The sequence below is a fragment of the Hippichthys cyanospilos genome, chromosome 8, assembly GCF_059441005.1.
Source record: "Hippichthys cyanospilos isolate Australia breed blue-spotted pipefish chromosome 8, RoL_Hcya_1.0, whole genome shotgun sequence".
In the NCBI taxonomy this organism is placed as follows: domain Eukaryota; kingdom Metazoa; phylum Chordata; class Actinopteri; order Syngnathiformes; family Syngnathidae; genus Hippichthys; species Hippichthys cyanospilos.
Genome location: NC_142376.1, coordinates 14001016 through 14019696, shown reverse-complemented (window position 1 = coordinate 14019696; position 18681 = coordinate 14001016). Strand labels below are relative to the sequence as shown.

At 38.6% G+C, this 18681-nt stretch overlaps 1 protein-coding gene across 3 annotated transcripts; it reads right to left on the bottom strand.

The window, feature by feature from the left end:
- Window positions 1-337: 337 nt before the first annotated feature.
- egln1a (egl-9 family hypoxia-inducible factor 1a) lies at window positions 338-16138 on the bottom strand. 3 transcript variants are annotated; one of them, XM_088421245.1, is made up of 6 exons: window positions 15125-16138; window positions 6976-7095; window positions 3755-3949; window positions 3515-3651; window positions 1019-1086; window positions 338-888 (listed from the first exon to the last, which is right to left on the bottom strand). In XM_088421245.1, the coding sequence occupies exons 1-6, from the start codon at window positions 15827-15829 to the stop codon at window positions 833-835; spliced, it is 1281 nt and encodes a 426-aa protein (XP_088277371.1). In that variant the 5' UTR covers window positions 15830-16138; the 3' UTR covers window positions 338-832. The 3 variants fall into 3 exon arrangements, with proteins under 3 accessions (XP_088277371.1, XP_088277372.1, XP_088277373.1); XM_088421246.1 differs by lacking the exon at window positions 3755-3949 and having other exon boundaries at window positions 15125-16137; XM_088421247.1 differs by lacking the exons at window positions 3755-3949; window positions 6976-7095.
- Window positions 16139-18681: the final 2543 nt, after the last annotated feature.

Below are 18681 nucleotides of genomic sequence, written 5' to 3'. Positions count from 1 at the left end.
TAATAAAACTCACTTGTTTTAAAGTGATTTAAAACGGACTCTACTATATATACAATACAGTGGAGACAGTCATTTTAAGACAGCTTTGATTTAGATTAATTTGTGACCTTTTGTGAGTAATTCAACTTGCATTACATGGAAGGACAAGATTAAGATTTAGAAGAAAACAAAAAAAAAAAACGGAGGGAAAGTGCTATACCATTAACTTCCCGCAGGGGGGCAGCATAAAACTAGACTTGCCGTTTAGGAGGCTTGACAAAGTTGGCACACTTCAGTAAGTGAATGAACTCAATCATATTTCTGACTGGCCAGGGCCAAAAAATTCAAACTACGACAATTGAGGTTCTGTCAGGATAAATGTGTTTTTAATCCATTTCATTTGTCAATATTGCAAAACTCAAGCACATTTTCCAGACAGCAGCATAAAAACGAGGATTCCACGTGAAAAGCAAAATGCACTGAGTTGATGCATAATGCTGTACCTTAAAGGAATTCACTGAGATGAGCTTGATTCCTGTGATTTACGTGAAAGTGTCAGTTGTGGCACAAAGGTTTACCTTTGAAAAAGCTGGTGGGCCGACCAAATAGGGAAGTTAAAAAAAAAAAAAAAACACCATCCCTTTCAGTACAAAGTCATGGCATTCAAGGTCCGTTGAGCCGTCGAGGTTGACTGAATCCGGCACACTTGACCGTGTACGCTTGTTTTTCTTCCAAAAGCAACCCTGATCCACTTCCCAGCGCCTCATGTAAAACACACACATGCTCTCTTAGGGCCACTTTCTGGGGGCGGCAGAGCACTTATTGGCTGCCTGGCGCGAACGCGGGCTTTACACTAGCTGGGATCGGATGGCTTGCCGAGTTCAACCTTTACTCCTTTTTCTCCTGCACCTGCGTACACAAGGCAAAACAAAACAAAACAAAAAAACAAAAACAAGCAACACGTTTGTTCCAGATGTTCACATGGAGGGGAGTATTAGATCAACAAAATTATTTAGGGGAGGTGGAGGTCCAAGCCTACCTGTTAAGTACTTTTCTTTAGCTCTGGCTCGCTCATCTGCATCAAAATACCACACGGTGATAGCATACCTGCAGAAACAGACAAGAGCACTGACTCACTGCTCAAGTGATGCTGGGCACATGCAGCGGAGCAGATACTTGATGTCGACAAGGTGCAACAGGTCCATCCATGCTATACGTCACTTAGCATGTGAGAGCATTTGAAATGATTGTCAAGCTACAATTTGTCATGCTAGCCAAGTGCCACACAGAGGGAAAAAAAAAACCTTTGAGAACCCCTTGTTTTATATGACTTAAGGTTCGATGACGTTAATGTGCATTTTCAAAAATAATAAATATTTAAAAAAATATGACATTTAAAGCGAGATACAATATATTTCAGTTTGGGATGTCGCACCCAAGGCGCATTCACAGAAGCGCTGGTCAGTTGCATTGATCAAGCAACAAGTATGCAAGTGTACCTTGGGCTTTGACTTTGTGAGTTGTTTCACATCTTTATTTATTTGTTTAGTGCAAGGCAGTTGTTATCAAGAACTGGTTGGAGGAACGATCGCATTGATTACCGGTACGTGACACGTACACAAAGCGCACCTTGGGCTTCTGACTGTGGATTATTTCAAATCTTTCTGATTATTGCTATTATGTGAGTGGTGTGGTTTATCATTAATACAGCACAAATCTATTAGGAACTACAATCCACTCCAAATCCAGACATGAAGAAAAGTGCATCAAATGTTGTTGCGTCACAGGGAGTGGAGTAAAAGATTGTACTTTTCTTTTTTTAAATTACAGTATTTATTGAATACTGCTTCAAGATTTTGCTTTCATTGTACTCACTATCCTATTTTTTATTACGCTTACACCTTTAGTTTTTTTTTTCTATGATTTGAAACAAAAATATCAACCATCACAAGTATTTCTTTAAATATTGGCTGCTTAAATTTGTGCATTGTTTACAAAGTATCAAAAGTAGTCTCAAGCATTTTTGCCATGGAAGACCTTAAAAAAAATGAGTGATTAGACATTAAAGGTTTATTCAAAACAAGATTTCATCTGAATAACAATGTAGCTGCTTAACCTGCAATACATAAAATTACAACTACTGCAAAAGCTTTATCTTTTTTAAATGATTTCAATGACGGACCTGTGAATTTATTATACGGGTCAGCTGCATGGCAATATCAAGTGAAGTGGGACGCTGTATAAAGAAGCAATATGTGCATCGATTAACAACTTCTCAGCAACATGATCTCCACACAGTAAAAGCTAATTAACATAATTCATATCACTGGTTGTCAAAATGAATTTGTGCCAGCTTGTCACAAATAAATGTATATGTGGGGAAACACTACGACTGGAATGTCCAGAATCGCATATCAACAAATTCAACTCCACAAAATTAGCAAATAATAATGATAATATTTGCAAACTATCAGCTGATCCGATATAGTTGATCAGATCTGAGGAACGTCTCCTTTACGTAAGTAAAGTAGCATGGAGTTGAATAACCTTTAGCAATTGCACTTGGAACTTTGGACTGGACTGTATTCCTAAGGAATATAATGTCAATAACATTTTTGATGGCAACAAAAGCGATTTCAAGTATTATAAAAAAAAAAACAACATTATTATAGCATACATTATTATAGCATACATTTTGGGCTTGGCTGAACATCTTTCTGCCTTTTTGTTTAATACTAAGCGAGGTCACGGTTACCATGAATAATTATACCATGGAAGTGCTTGAACCTGGATGAGAACCAGGCACAACAACGGCCAAAAGAACTGCACTTTCACCCCCTAACATTAGAAGTACTGAAGTCGTCCATTCTATACAGCACTGGTGTCAAACTCAAAACCCGGGGCCATATTCGGCCCGCCACATCCTTTTTAGTGGCCCGCAATAAACTGATTTGATTTCAAGTTTCTGGCTAAAACACAGAACTTGCAAGTTTAAAAAACAAAAAAAATATGCGTTCCCGATCTGTCTTTTGAACAGTTTTTACCAGCGACTGGTGGTACCTTTGTGCATCTTGGTAATTTCTCCAGTCATCTTTATGACCTGGAATTACTTTCGGTTCTCAAGAGTTAACGCCTGAATTTCTTGAGCGCTTAATGCGAGGGTGATCAATGTGTCGCCCGCAGTCTACCGGTCGACTGCCTAGCTTTTTCGGTCGCCCGCATGACATCGCACAAACAAATAAAATAAAACAAAAAAGTAAATCCAAGCACTCATCTCCATACATTATTTGGTACAATGTTTATTTTGTTGAAGTCTGACCCACTTTTAGTTGCTTGTCTATTGTCATGTATGTATGTCATGTCTTGTCTGTTCTCATTTGTACTCCATTGCCCCCCGCAAAGAAAAACAAAAACAAACTGCATGCTGTGCTGGGGGGAAAAAATCTTGTAGTGTTCAAGTCTCGCGAGATCTTGTCCCATGCCTAGTAATTGAGTTTCGTTCTTTTTTTTTTCCTGATCTGTTGTTGGAGCTCACCTGGTAGCATAAGCAGGTTGAACCTCATGGGGGTTCCGTCTGTCTGACCAGAAAAAAAGCAGACGGTCAAATTTGGGCTCTATGTCTGCAACTTGGTCTTTTCCTTCTGGGAAGATTCGAAGTAGGCCACCATGTTCCTAGAAGATGAAAACAAGGAAGAAACGTCCGTAATGTTAATACATCGGGACCAAAGTGGAAAGGTGCAGCAAAGCCAATGCTCAGCGCTGCATGAGCACGTGCCATTGTTCGATCTGTTTTGTCGGTTCCAAGTTCAAAGGTCAGGTCACACGACATTGCCCGAAATGGGGGTTCATAAAAAGTGATATCCCACAACGACGTCAGCTGCACGGCAATGTGAGGGGAAAGGCTTGTCCAACGCGTCTCGGAGCTTGGAGGAAAGTTCAAGATAGGAAACAGCAGTGGGGGATGGCCTTCCTGTGCAGGGATTGGAAGAATAACCTACAGGAAAACTGCAGTGGCTGGATAAAGAACCTGGAGAGTGAAAAAGCAGATTGCTGCAAGCGTGCAGATATGATAGGCCTCTTTCTTCACACGCACACTTGCGAGTCCCCTTTTAAACCAAGGGAGAATGTCAGCGATGAGACGAGGTTAAGCCAACACAATTGGGTCAGTGCGGGCAGGAGGAGGGCCTATTTTTTGTTTTTGTAAATCAATGTGTAACAGGTTAGGGCAGTCCTTCTCATACAGTAAGGCGGGCACCCCTGGGGGGGCGCGAGGCCATGCCAGAGAAGGCGCGGATGACCCCATAGGAAAGGCTTTGTTATTGCCACATAAAGTGTAACTACAATAAAATAGAATTGGCATCACTTTGATTCACTTCGTTATTTTTTTCTGTTTTAGACTAACCTGGAACCCTGTAAAAATAGTTAACTCTTATTGAAAGCTCATTTATATTGTGTTTTTTTTCTTTTGCAGATGTTAAGGATAGAATTTTTGGTATTATACAATTTTTATAAATACACTTGTATGAGTCGCTGCGGCGAGTGGGGGCACACAAAAAGTTGCCTCTTTCTTCATGGGCTTTGCAAAACATAACTGAGAAGCGCTGGTTAGTTAAAGTTATTGTTTGTCTTTTTTACAGCGCAGTTTAATTAGCATACATTTAAGCATTACTTTTATTTATTAGCAGGTAATCTACTTCACTTTGAAAATGAACCCTAAATGTTGATTTCATCACAAGGCTGTTCATGTTGTACTTGACAAAAACAGTGACATAACCTTTAAAAGGCAGAGCGCTTTCACATTACTGTCAGCATATCACTCGGCATATTCAATAAAGCATATTGGTCAGACATCTTTTTCTTTTGAGTATCTCTTCCTCTCATTTACAAACAATGACTGTTTAAAAAAAGACAACCATGAGGAAAGAATCTCAACTGAAATTAAACTGCATCAAATTTCTTTTTAAAGTTTTTACACATGGTAAAGGGGATGTCAACACCAAATTTCTTGACAGTAATATGTTCGATGCTGCCCCCTTGTCTTAACTTGATATTCTGGTTAATATTTCATTTGTGGAATATGAATAAAGCAGTGAAATTTACCTGTTATTAAGCCATCTCAGTTGCAGCCATTTTACCTCTTGCCGTCAACTGAAAATGACACGACAGTTGTTCAGGGCTCAGGTAACAACCAATCTCGACTCAGTTTGCAAATGTCACATGTCCAAACTCAGAAACCAGGTGAGCCCTGATTGGTTGTAACGTGTGAGCAACTGTGATGCCATTTTCAGGCAACCGCCAGTGAAGAAATGGCTAACCCTTAGATGCATAAAAGCAGGCGTTTTTGTTGCTTAATTCACATTAATCAGAATTCCATGTTTAGACTAGTCTGGGGCGAACAAAATATTTCTGTAAAAGAATAAGTAAAGCATCAATAAAATTGTTCCGTCAATCAGTTCAGATAATAATTCAGATTTTATATCTAAGCAAATGGAGATTAGCACAACCATTAAGCCTTTTACCAGTAATTCAATTTGATAATTTAACCCATGCTGCAATTCCAAATAATAGACCACTATTGTTAAATAAACATTTACAAGAAAAATACAGTAAATAGGTCACTTTTTGTAGTTATAAAAACCAAATTGTTCTTCACCCTCATTTTTGTCAGACTTGGGGGTGGGATGTTAATTCTGGATGGGACAACTTTATCAGTGGTGACAGTGTCCCTACAGTATATAAAACTTAAACAGTGCATAGCAAATGGCATAATTGACTTTCAGGAGAATGTTAAAGCGATTTTGAATACACTATACACGTTAATGCATTACCTAGTGTTGCATAAACCATTGTGTGTTAGAAAGATTTTGGGGGGGGAGCAATAGAGGTAAATATAAATAAATAAGGCCAAACTGAACCTGAACATGCCAAAATCAAGACTCTCTCTCTTTCATGGAGCCATGGTATCCTGGCAACCAAATTCTATAAAAGAGGGCTCATCAAAATCCATCCAATCAGAGGGCCCAATGTAATGATGGTTGAGTCACATCGGGTTTCTGAACATGGTTCATTAGAATAATTATAGACTGCGTGTGAACATAACAATAGCATAGCGGCCTCCATTACAAGCAAGGGGGCAGAAGAGTCCACCTGATGCTTGCACACTGTTTGAGCATATACACAGCTTACACATGCACACGGTCTGACAGACAGAAATCATGGCCATGTGTTAACCCCAAAGCTGTCAAGGCAGACTCACAACAACGGATGCCACTTACCAAAAAAGCAACATGAATGTTGATGCCGAAAAACATTTGCAATACTGAACCACGTTTCTTTTCATGTTCAAGAGGAAGCCAACCCCCAGTTTTTCTACACAATAATAAGTTAAATGGGCCCCTCCCTACTAGTCGAAACATTGCGTTTCGATTAATATTACAATCGTTGAATATCAATTAAGCAGTAAAATCCAATCCTGTTTCTCCATTTTTGGAGGCAGCTATTTCGTCGCAAGCGATCAACTACAGACCAATCCTGGTTCACCCGTTTTCAGATTGCTGAGTAACTGTGATTTCATTTTCAGCTGACAGCAAGAAGCAAAATGTCTGCCTTCTGAGATAGATTAAAAAAAACAACAACGAAGTTTTGCTGCTTAATTCATATTCCATAATAGCAAAGTTAATCTGAATATCCTGTTAAGACTAGTTGGGTTTTATCAAACATATACTGTAATTGTAAAGAACATTTTGGGGTTGATTTCCCCTTTAAGGCTGAAGCACATATGAGTAAAGTCACATTTTGTGGAAGTATTTTGCAGTCAAGTATGCCATCGAAAATGTTGGTTCAGGACGGAATAATGTTGAACAATTTTGGTTGGGCGTATTCCTTTATACTGATCACAGTACTCCCCCCACCCCCCAAAATATTTATACAGTAGATCATTCCAATTTCTAACAAGAGGACTTCACTATGTTTTAGATCCACACATCAGTCACATACCTTAGCATTCCAATCTTTATTAAGGTAATATATGCATGTGACACAACGTCCATCGCCGTTGGGGTTATCCACATGGCGCACATAACCGGTCCCGTTTCCAGGGTAACATGCTACCATTGCCTAAAGACAAGAAAATCAAAATGATAATGAGCATTATATAAAAATAGACAGTGCCAAAAGCAAAATATTGGAGCAGTAAAAAATGTCGTCTCCAGTATCAGACAAAAGGTGGCAATAGAATTGAGACTGTGTTTGCAAATGTTTGGATCAATAAGTCAAAATCTGGAGAGGCTTTTGGAGTAGTCTTCTTCAAAGCTGAAGTGGGGATTCAGCAAACAGCCTTGACATGAATTGTTTGCAGCCAGTATTGGATAACAGTGTCTAGAAACATTGATGCGTTTGTAATTCAGAATATTTTTTGACAGTCAAGTAAATCTGGAGTGGAAACGTTACTTTAGCTGGACTCATTTTGCTAGATTCTGTACAGTAAATGGAATTGTAGTGAGCAATAAATGTGCAGCCCTGGTACTTAGCGAGCAGCCAATTTGACAAACAAAAGGCAAGTTCCTCAACTTCTTGCGTAAACAAAACACGGCAACATTAGCAAAAGCTTTCAGCAAGGTTTGTAATGGTTCAACTTGTTGAGAAAGAAAACATTTAAAGAAAGACCTATGTTGCAATTGTTTGGTGTAGACAGATAGTCTTGCACATTTAGGAATGCCCAGGAAAGGAAAACAAATGTTCACACAAACTTGCCACCTATTTCACTGATTTGGGAATAGAAGTATATTTAATGAGGAATACAACTACAAAGACCATGCCAAACAAGTGAAGTTGCTGTATGCGTGCACGTGCTCGGAAGAGAGTTTGGCTGGAGCTAAAACAGGAGTGTGTGCTGAACTGCAGTAAACTTTGACTTCTGGCGTCGTTCCAGCGGGCCCAGTATTTTAATGGTCATGCTACGTGCAGAGCGTGAGGAGGGCTGGCTGATCCTCTGAGATGCCCCCACCCCTCCTATACTTGAGCTCCGCTCATGCTGCTAGGAACACTTTTATGACTGAAGGTGTGAACTCCACGTGCACAGCTGTTTTCAGCGCTGCTTTTCCCTTCAAGACAATAGTTGCAGTGGATTTAAGATGACATTGGGATGACTGAGCAGCTGCATGTGTGGTAAAAGGCAAATGAGAGACAGACCAAATTCAACACCTTCCGTATTTTACATTTTCGCTGAGAAGTCCAAGAAAAGATTGAATGATGTTAACTCATGACAGCATTCCTGGATCAAAATCACAATCTAATCTTTTGACTGGTCGGTGGTTTTTTCCTAAACGCAGTATAATTGTTCAATTATTTGGTGCTATTCTCTGTGCTCGTATACTTTTGTATTCTTTTTATGTCCTTTCAATTCTAGTGTTTGGAAAAAAAAGTGACCCAGCAGCACAAGACACTTTCCGCAAAAGCAAGACTGACCACAGTGACCACGGCTACAGAATCAGTTAAAAGACGCCTAAGTCAAAGTACTACTGTAGTATGGATGGCTGTGGGGCTAAAGAGAAAACATAGTCAGCAAAGTCAACAGCAAACAGACATGATGAACTCCAGAGCACTACTCAACACACACAAATAATAAATATATTTTTCAAAACAGGAAGAATTAACGTATTACGTAAATGGAAATGGTTTTGAAGATCAGATAAAGCGGAAAAAATACATCATGGAGTTATAGATTTAGTCCAGACAGCCAAGTTCTTCTGAACATATGTCTTGCCCCAAATTAAAATAATCTAATTCAATGTGATATCCACAAACAGTTATCGGAGGAAATTAAAGCTCAATCAATTATCAGCCGGGCTGATTATCGGGGCCGATATTTAGAAATTTGACGTACATTGGTATCTGACCTTTTTTTTTTTTTTTTTATTCTGACCGGCCGGTATGAAGAAATCAATGTAAACGTGTTGCCTTTAAGACTAATTCAAGAGGTTTTTTTGTTTAAAAGTATGCTAAGAAAATAGCTTCAATATTGTTAAATGACTGTTTTGCTTTGATGGATGATGATTGTTTTGTTTGTGTAAAGGAAATTTTTTGCCGATAGAAGTAGTTCCGGTTTTGCCGATGACGAATGTCCGTTTCCGGGTTTGCAGACGGATGCGCTCATCGAACAGAACGCTATCTGACGCCATTCTCGGTGAGTTATCAGGGAGAAATTCAATAAGTTTCAGTTTATTGTATTTCAAACACGAGTATCGATATCAAGGTATATTTTCATCGTTTTTCTGATAGAAGTACTTCCGGTTTTGCCAATTACACATTTTCGTTTCTGGGTTTGAGCTATTATTTTCTATTTGTGTAGTTCAATAAACATGCTTTAGGCATTTCAACGAAGTTTAGTGTTTGCATTATTCAATTTTTACTGCCAATATTTACACTTTCTCTGCAAATGAATATTGGCTCCAAACAGCGATTATCGGCTTACTCTACTACTAATAATCGGTATAGGTCCTGAAAAACCTATATCGGTCGATTTTTGTTGTTCTTCATCTGTCACATACTTTATTCTCTGCAGCAATACGCTTCTATATAATTGTATATCTTAGTTGAGATGATGTTTCACAAAAAAATATTTGATCTCTCCAATCATTTACAATATGCAATTCAGCTGTTTATAAACATACTTTGGATTTCAAATGCTTTTTTTTAATCTTTTTTTTTATAAAATTTATTTCAAATCAAACACCAGTCGAAGGGTTTGAACATAAAATATAATAAATCTTGGAACAATCATGCACTTACCATTTTCAGGTAACATTTTAACTAGCCTAACATAGCCGTACAAAGAAAAAATGAATATGTCCATTTGTGCACGGTTGGTCTGGTGAGCACATTCTGTAATTGGTTCAGTCAATGATACTTTCTTGTATCAGTGGTAGATGAGTGAGAACACAATTTGAATAATAGAATATTAAGTAAGCCATCTGGAGTCAAAGTTCAATAAGGGTTGATGGAAACTTAAGTGACGTATTTAGGCTTGAATAAATATAAGAAATAAATAGAAAATAATAAAGACATTATGTAGAGAGTTACTGCACTTTTTTTGTGCTTTTTAATCCAGGATGCTACCAGATTTTAAATTATTCTTTAATATTATTTCTTATTTTCTTTTATTTTAATCCAGGATGCTAGCAGATTGTAAATTATTCTTTAGTATTATTTCTTATTTTCTTTTTTGTATTGGACATTGCAAATATATCAGCTGCTAGACAGTCCAACTCTCCACTCACAAGTTATTCAGGGCCATGAGTAATGGTTTAGTACTTGAGTTGTAATATTTTTGCACTGTTGATTGTACGATGTGCAAACAATAAACCGGAAAAACGGTGGTATAGGTGCCAAGAACATGTGAGAAGTGTAGTAGCAGAAGGAAAAGGTACCTCAGTCAACCTATAGCAACACTCAGAGGACCCCACAACACATGACTTCCTCTAACCTTCTTTTTCTATAGAGCATTAAGATTTAGGTCAACGGTCAACTTCCTCAGAGAAGCAGTCAGGTTCACAGACACCGACAGTACTGACGTACAATTAACTACATAACAATAAAAACATAAATGTAAAAAAAAAAAAAAAAAAAATCCAGTTCACACTCAAATAAATCAGAGATGCATAAAATCCAAATTCTGAAAAAAATTCCTGTATTGCATAAGAAATTGATGAATGTTTTTTCTTTCAAAGTTTTTGAATCTATGAAAATAGCAATACAAAATTATGGGAATTAAATGAGGACCTCTTCTAAAAACCAATTGCATTAAAATCTTCATTTGAACAATGACTTCTATATGGAAATGCATTAAATGTTTGATTATGGTCAAAATTTTGCACTCATTCACCTCTAGCAAGAATTTTCAAGATTCCAGTAATTCCTACATAGCAAAAACTCCACATTTTCATCCACATACTACACAGAAAAACTCAAACTCGAGGAATGGAGCTCGACACCTATGTTCCATAAGAGGAGTGCCCAAGTCCGGTTTTCGAGAGCCCATATGAGAGCCCCTATGTTATCAGACTTTTGCAAAGCTTGCTTATTAGCTATATGAATCAAACAGGTGTACCGGATGAGGGTTACATGGAAAACAGGCTGGATAAGAGCTCTCGAGGACCGGACTTGGGCACCCCTGTTCTATATTATTGCATATCCTTCAATGTCTTTCAAAATCATTCCATATTCTTCTTTTTTTTTTGTCAGCATAATCCACATTCTCAAAGACCATTCAAGATCATTTTATATCATTCAATATCATTCCAAGTCATTCTATACCAATCCACATCATTCCATTTATTTCTGCTGTATTTCATTTTATTCATTATTTCATGTGTTTATATATTTGTTCTAGTCAGTATTTCAGCATCTACACAATTTTTCTCAGAAAATGTTTCATATACTCGTAATATCTAATGTAATTTCGTTTTATTTAACATTTTGATATCTGAACATAAGCCTTTAAGTGATCATTGTATTAAAGTCAATAATCGCAATTCTGGACAGTTTAGATTTGTGCTTTAAATGTAAACAGGATATTGAGCTAAATTCTCTGACCTATGGTAGGGTAAAGTTACAAATGTTGGCCAAAGTAACAAAGGGGCTCAAAGGGTGTGTTCAAGGTCGCGGATGGAAACAATTTCATAATGATGTTCATGCTAATGGATGAACAAACCTATGGATGTATGTTCAATAATGAATGTAGTAAAACCACCCCTGAAATATTATGCATTCATACAAACATGCTCTACTGACGGCACCCTCCAACAATGTTATCAAGTGAAGAGGGGAAATGGAAACAATAACATCAAATAATACTCAGTGGATGTTTTTCCTGTCTTTCCCAATGCTAAACCTGCTTAGATTATGTCAGCTCCCTTTGAGCTACCGATACAGACGGCCTTCGCGTTTGTGCAAGTCATTCTCATTTTCTCTGGTCACAGTCCAAGCCGAGTGTTTTCCAGGGCAACAGGGGCAGTAGGAAAGGAAGTCACATTTTCACCCAGTGCTTAACATCTGCCGACATACGCTTATCATGTGCTCAAACGTGTGTTCACTGCGTTCTCTACTGAGAAGCGCCCAGGTGTAAAGAAACTGGATAAGGAAAGAAACCTAAAATAGCTGTGTGCAGCTATCAGTTGTCAGTGTTAGTCCACCCCCACTGATATTTAGCAGGAGAACATATTACGTCAAATCACTGCTAACTTCTATTTAAAGGGAACACTGACAGCTCACTAGTTGGGGCTTATGATGAAGGGTCATGTTGCCAGTCTACACTCAATTTTGGAGTTCAGGGCAAACAAGAGTTTTAGTGTAAGAGCAATAGTGCAGAGATACACTTGATAAACGAACACTTGAAATGATATACTGTAGGTACAAGGTTAAAAGAATGAAAATCTATTTAGAAAATCAAAGACAAGAGCAGCTGAAACTTATACAAAAGTTCAGCTGTACCTGTTTTATAGGTTTTGTGGACATTTTACCAGTTACAAACACGGTACCATCTTAGTGAGGAACTCTAAAGTCAGCAAAAGTAGCTGAATCAGGGAGAGTAAAATGACATGGACAGCCTGTCAATCAATATGTTTATAGATAAAAGAGTTTATTAAATGAATGTGTTTATCGATAAAACAGTTTATTAAATGCTGAACAAAAACCTCAAGTCTCACTTGAGATCTTGGCTATTCGTAGGTTTTAGTCTTAAGGCTTCCTCTTCGTCCAAATCATCCATCTGAAGAAGATTTTCAAAGTATGACCAACACGTTTTACAACTACAATCACATACTTTGATTGTCTGTTTATTTGGGCATCAGGAATATTCTATTAGCTTGTTGAGGGTGTACTCAGATTTTTGTTCGTGTGCATCGAGGAAAATAACGCACCGGAGAATAAAAACGGATCAGGGCAATGACTCATCGTGTTTCAGACATTCGCAGCAGCTTAGTAGTGCTATAACACCAGCCATTTAAAGACATCTTTAGTAGGGAAAAAAAAACTACAAAAAAAAAAAAGATGTGATTTCAGAAAATGTGATGAGACAGCTAGCATTCAGAGGCTTTACATTTAGACATGAAGAGGTCAGTTCGGCATTTAACCTGCATGTTAGTGTCCATTTGTATTGTGTACAAGTGGCAGGAGGGGTTGATTTTAATGCAGGTAAAGAATTTTCAGTTGCATTGTATCAATGTAATGCAGTGTGAATAATTTTTAATTGAAATTAGGGCTGAGCAATAAATAAAATTAATTTGATTAAATTGCCATTTTGAAAAGTGAAAGCCATTTGAAAATTAGCTATAGCCTAAATGGAAATCAAGGTTTCGCAAGGTTTAATAACATGTTTATACAATAATTACTAACAAAATTGTGTCATTTAAGCAAGTTATGCATACACTATATTTAGCTATTATTTGTGCACAAGCTATGAATCATAAGCTAATGTTAAAATTAACTTAAAATTGGAATACATTTTTGGTGTCTGAACATTTTCCATAAGATTCATTTTGATGAAATCATACCTTCTTTAAATAAATGTTTCATGGTATATTGCTTCATATATATATATATATATATATATATATATATATATATATATATATATATATATACACACTTTTTTTTTTAATGACCATACTGCTCAGCCCTAATTGATACAGATCCTGTCCATCATTCGTAATTCATCTCCATTTGATTGATGCAACAAAAAGCTGAGTAGTATGGCGAAAAAATGAGAACCACACCAAAAAAGTTTAACATGAGGCAGGGCCTTAAAAATATTGTGAAAAAAAGTGAAAATTTGCAGTTGAGTCTATATACAGGCGCCAATTAGTTAGAAGTTATGTCACCATTCACCACTAATGTCAGGGATCGCTTAGCTCACAACTTGGTCACACCTTGTCTTTTACACCTTACACTATAGTACAAGTAAGCCTTTTTTTTTTGTTTTTTTTTTTTTGCTGAATTGGCATGACATGCTGGACAAACATAGGACCAACATTATTAAATATACACTCAATGATGTCCCACACTAAAAACTCCTTGCTCAGTTCGTTGTTCAAACACATTCCTGCTCTAAAGTAGCGCAACGAAGGACCCCGTAGATGTCCAGCAAATTGTCTGAGGCAAAACACACAAAACAACCATTGAAACTAATGTTTTCATAATCATAACAATGAGGAATTTGCAACTTACAGGTATCAGTTTGCTTTGTTTATTGATTTGTGTTATTAATGTTTATTGATTTGTGTTATAAACTTACTGCTTTCCCTTTTGTTTGTGCATGACTGCTTTTACCCTATGCAATACTTTGTATACAGCACTAGCTGTTATGACGCTAAAAGAAATTGAAAAATATCAAAAATAGTAATTTATTTAATGTTAAATTAAAGAAAAACATAATGGGTACATAGGTCTTTCTATGAAATCATTAGTCATTTTTATATCAGTGAATCAGTCAGTTTTGAGGAAAATTTTCTGCTTGAAAAATATCAACGGTATTACCTAGCAACCTGGCATTAGTGACTTAGATGAGAACTCTTCCGGGTGTCAGCCTGAAAAAGGTATTAGAGAACATCCCTAGTATTTGTCTATAATGTTTGCTTCAAACTCTTTATTATTAGGTTAGAATAGAATCTTTTAGACATTATTGAGAAATGTATTACGAGGCATTATTGATGTATTAAGAGCATGTACTTTAGTCATATGTACATTTTCCCCGGATTTAAAATGGTATTTGAGTCATGCATCTGGTTTGGTTTTGTGTCCCCACCCTCTCTCACAAACACAAACACACACACACTACTAATGATGAAAAATGGTGACCCTCTGCAGCATTTTGGTTGCTCATTTGCTTCTATTTGCATATCTTGCAGTGCATTATGATCCATTTACTCATACGTTGATGCTATACAGCCACATACTGTAGAGCGGAGTGTGTATTGGTGATGTAAAACGTGACAAAGTTGAGCGGGGGAATGGAAGCTGCAGGCTTTGTCAGTACTGCACTGACTTTCTTGACTTTGTCGGTGCTTAACGGATTGAAGCATGCGTGCCAGTTTTGTTTTGTTTTTCGAGTAAATGGATGACAGCGCCCACCTGTTGTTTCTCTACTTACTTTCGTCCTTCCATTGATTGCGTAGTTGCCCAGTTTGCCGTTACAATGTCTGACCAGGTCGTCCATGCGACTGGTGAGAAAGCGGATCTTCTCACAGCCAGCCTCTTTCCCGTCGACCCACGTGATTTTGTCCCCACGGATGTCTTTGGTGGAGTCACTTTTCTGACTGACCACCTGGCCGTCCGTGAAGCGGCCGGTTTTGTGCAAGGCCTTGACGTCTTCCAGGATGCTCAGTCCGGTCTCCTCGCCCATGAAGTCGTCCACCACGCAGATGCCATGCTTGTTCATACACGGGATGACGTACTCCGTGGCCAGTTTCTGCGGGGATGAACTCGTCTGTCCATTAGGTGTGGCGGTATTGTTGGAGCCCTCCTCAGCCTCCTCGGCAGCCGTTGTAGGTTGTGCCGAAGGCGCGCTTGTGTCCGCCTGCTCGGGTCTGTTCTTTTTCGGGCATTTATCCGGCGCCTTATCACCCCCGGGCGGCTGATCGAGCTCGGGCTTCTGTTTAGACGGTTGCGTCTTGTCCACTTCCTTACAAGTGAGCTTGTGTTCCTTCCAGTGCTGTTTTTGGTGCTCCTTGCTGCAGTAGAAGGAGCTCCGACACCTTCCGCACTTCAAAAGGTTCTCCATTTTCCCACAAAGTTCACAGTACTGGCGCTCTCGCTCCAAGTCGTTCTGCTGCTTCTCCATGTTTGCGGCTAACATCGGGTGCGCGGCGCCTTTAATTCCAAGCCTTCACACGCGCCCTGCTAACCGACAACTTTGGAAGCGGTCCACCGCCTCTTGCCACGCTACACCGAGCGAAACCCTCAAGTAAAACTTAAAAGTCGTCCGTTCCATAACACCAGCTACTTCTCCGCATGTTGACTTTGAGAAATAACGCGACGGCGTATGGCCCGGAGCGAGCGAATCGCCCTGCGTCGAGGTCTTCATGAGGCATTATTCATGCTAGCTGTGAGTCCGCGGGTCGTGCATGGCGACGCTCACTGTTCCCAGCCTGTCCCCGGCCCGCCTGCTCTGACGTCAGACCAAAGCCACGCCCCGGCCGGTGCGTTAGGTTTAAGATGGTCGGACAGCTGATGACGCTGGAAACACGTGCGGGCCGCCGGTCTGTGTCACGGCTCCTCATCATACAAAGAGTACCAAAAACATTCCTATCTTTTTGTCTCTTTGTCTGAAGTCGAAAAAGAACCGACAGTTCAACCACACATTCTTGTGTCGTATTACTACTGCATCAGCTTTTGAACGAACGGTGATGGCCCATGCAATGTACCCCCTGAAAGTGTCATCAAAGCTTCGCAATAACATATTTATAAAGACGGATTTATTGCGAGCCAAGCGTTAAAATGTGACAATTTGCTCACAATCTCTAGAAAATACCAATTCAAACAAATGCAGTAAAACAACAAGGACCTAATGAGGAGTATTGGAGATATGAGCCAGAGGGCAGCCCTTGAAGGCAACAACACTCAACGTCACATCAGCGTGTTGTCCTCATTTCTGACTGGCATTTGTGGAATTCCTTTCTCAAAAAACAATATTTATGTCAAAAAAATAATTTCTGTCATTATACAGGCAATTCTGTGAATTTTGAATGGCATTTGTTACAACTATATTTTACCAACCCACTCGTGAAAACAGCCCATTGTGGTTGCTGTAATACTTAACGTCACGCATCCAAAGACCATGCAGGCACAGTCAATACGTTGTCTTCATTCACCCTTATTTATAAGTAAACGGTTATATGGACGTCAGCAAGCGCGCTTGCACAGGCAAAATGAGGTTGGCACTAGTCAAACTGCACGTAGACAGTCTTCAGGAGTCACTGGAGGAGGGGTTAGTGCAAGTGAGTAATCTGATCAAGAACCTGAATGAAACAAGTAATGTGGAGGAGAGTCCGTGGCTGTAACACAATCCCCCCCCCCCCCCCCCCCCCCCACACACACACACCCTTTATTTAAATGTGTTTTTTATTTGTATTTTTTATTATTTAAATGATGGGGGTCAAACTCATTTGGTCATGGGTCACATTTTACAGGAGTTATGATTTCCTTACTGGGCCAATATGACTTAAACATGCACACCGCCCTTCATAATTATTGGCACCCCTGATTCCAGTGACGTGTTAAAAGTCTTATAGTGCATTTGATATTTACTGAAGAAGCAAACAGTCATTCTGAAAATTGTACAACTGGTTCACCAAGTAGACTCAAGGTTCCCTGTGGCCATGTCAGTCCCCAGATGTCAACCCCCTTGAAAAACTGTAGTTAGCAAAAGTGAAGAAAGCCGAGGGGAGGACCTAGGTCTCTGCATGGTTTAGAGCAACAAAACAAAGGCATACCGTGTATTGTAAAAGAGTCACGAGAAAACAATTTAGCACCGAGATGCTTCATATTGAAAATAATTTAGACATCATTTAAAAAGAAAATGTTACTGATCTTGTCACAGTAAGAAAAAACGTTAAATTCATCAGCCAATACCTACAGACACATTGTTAAAATCTCACATATGATGGTCCCTCCACCATGCACTTTAGGGGTACACATAACTCCATTTGAGAACCATTTGTAAATATAGAGAGATTGGACAAAAAGAGCAATGGTTGAAGATCTCTTTGCTTTGTGTTCTCCCATCTTGTGAACAGTATTGGGCAAGATACTTCAAAACTGTAATGCATTATTTATTACTTATTACTATCTCTTCAAAGTAATTGGTTACTTTACAATATTACTGTTTTTGAAATGTAATGCGTTACACTACTATTGCATTACTTTTATATTACTGTTACCACCATAACTGAAAATATGGATTTGCCTTTCTAAATGTAGCTCATTACGCTCATTACACATCCAGTGAAAGATATTAATTATTTAATCTGTATTGTATTGTAAAGCTTTAAAGACGAGATCAAACATATTTTTTTAATTTTAATCCTTTTATAACTTAGCTTCACAGCATAGTGAAGCATTGTTTATGCTGTAGGCAAAAACAGTTAGTGCCTTTCACAATTTCAATGTTAATATTCAAATTCAAGTTCAGTCGGCTAGGTTCGGGACAAACGTTTCAAAAATAGATGTTTTCGGTGGGGCTAACGTTAGCAGCTAGTCTACAAAATTTTTATTGTATTTAACACACTCTCTAACATGAGTTTTGTATGCTTCATCTTGATACACATTTACCAGAACTATTTATAGACTATTATTAATAGCAATTGTGCAATGAAAATTAGCATTAGCTTACTGTGTTAATATTGCTAGTTGCAACAGGAATCTTGCTGACAAGGTTTCGAAATGCTGGTGAACCCACGGTGGAAAGTGGAAGCATATCTCCTAACGAATCTTCTAACCGCTTGAGGTTGAAGTGGCGTCCCTCAGTGAGAGAGCACAATCCTCTGTCTGTTTTCTTTTCGCTAACTTCACGTTACTATGGCCCCGCTCTAAATGGTTTGTCAATTTACTTATCCTATTTTGCGAAGTGGACAGCTTTTTAGGTGTCGCACACAAAGTGCACTTAACGATTATATGTATTCTTCTTGTCTTTATCTCTGAGGAACTGAA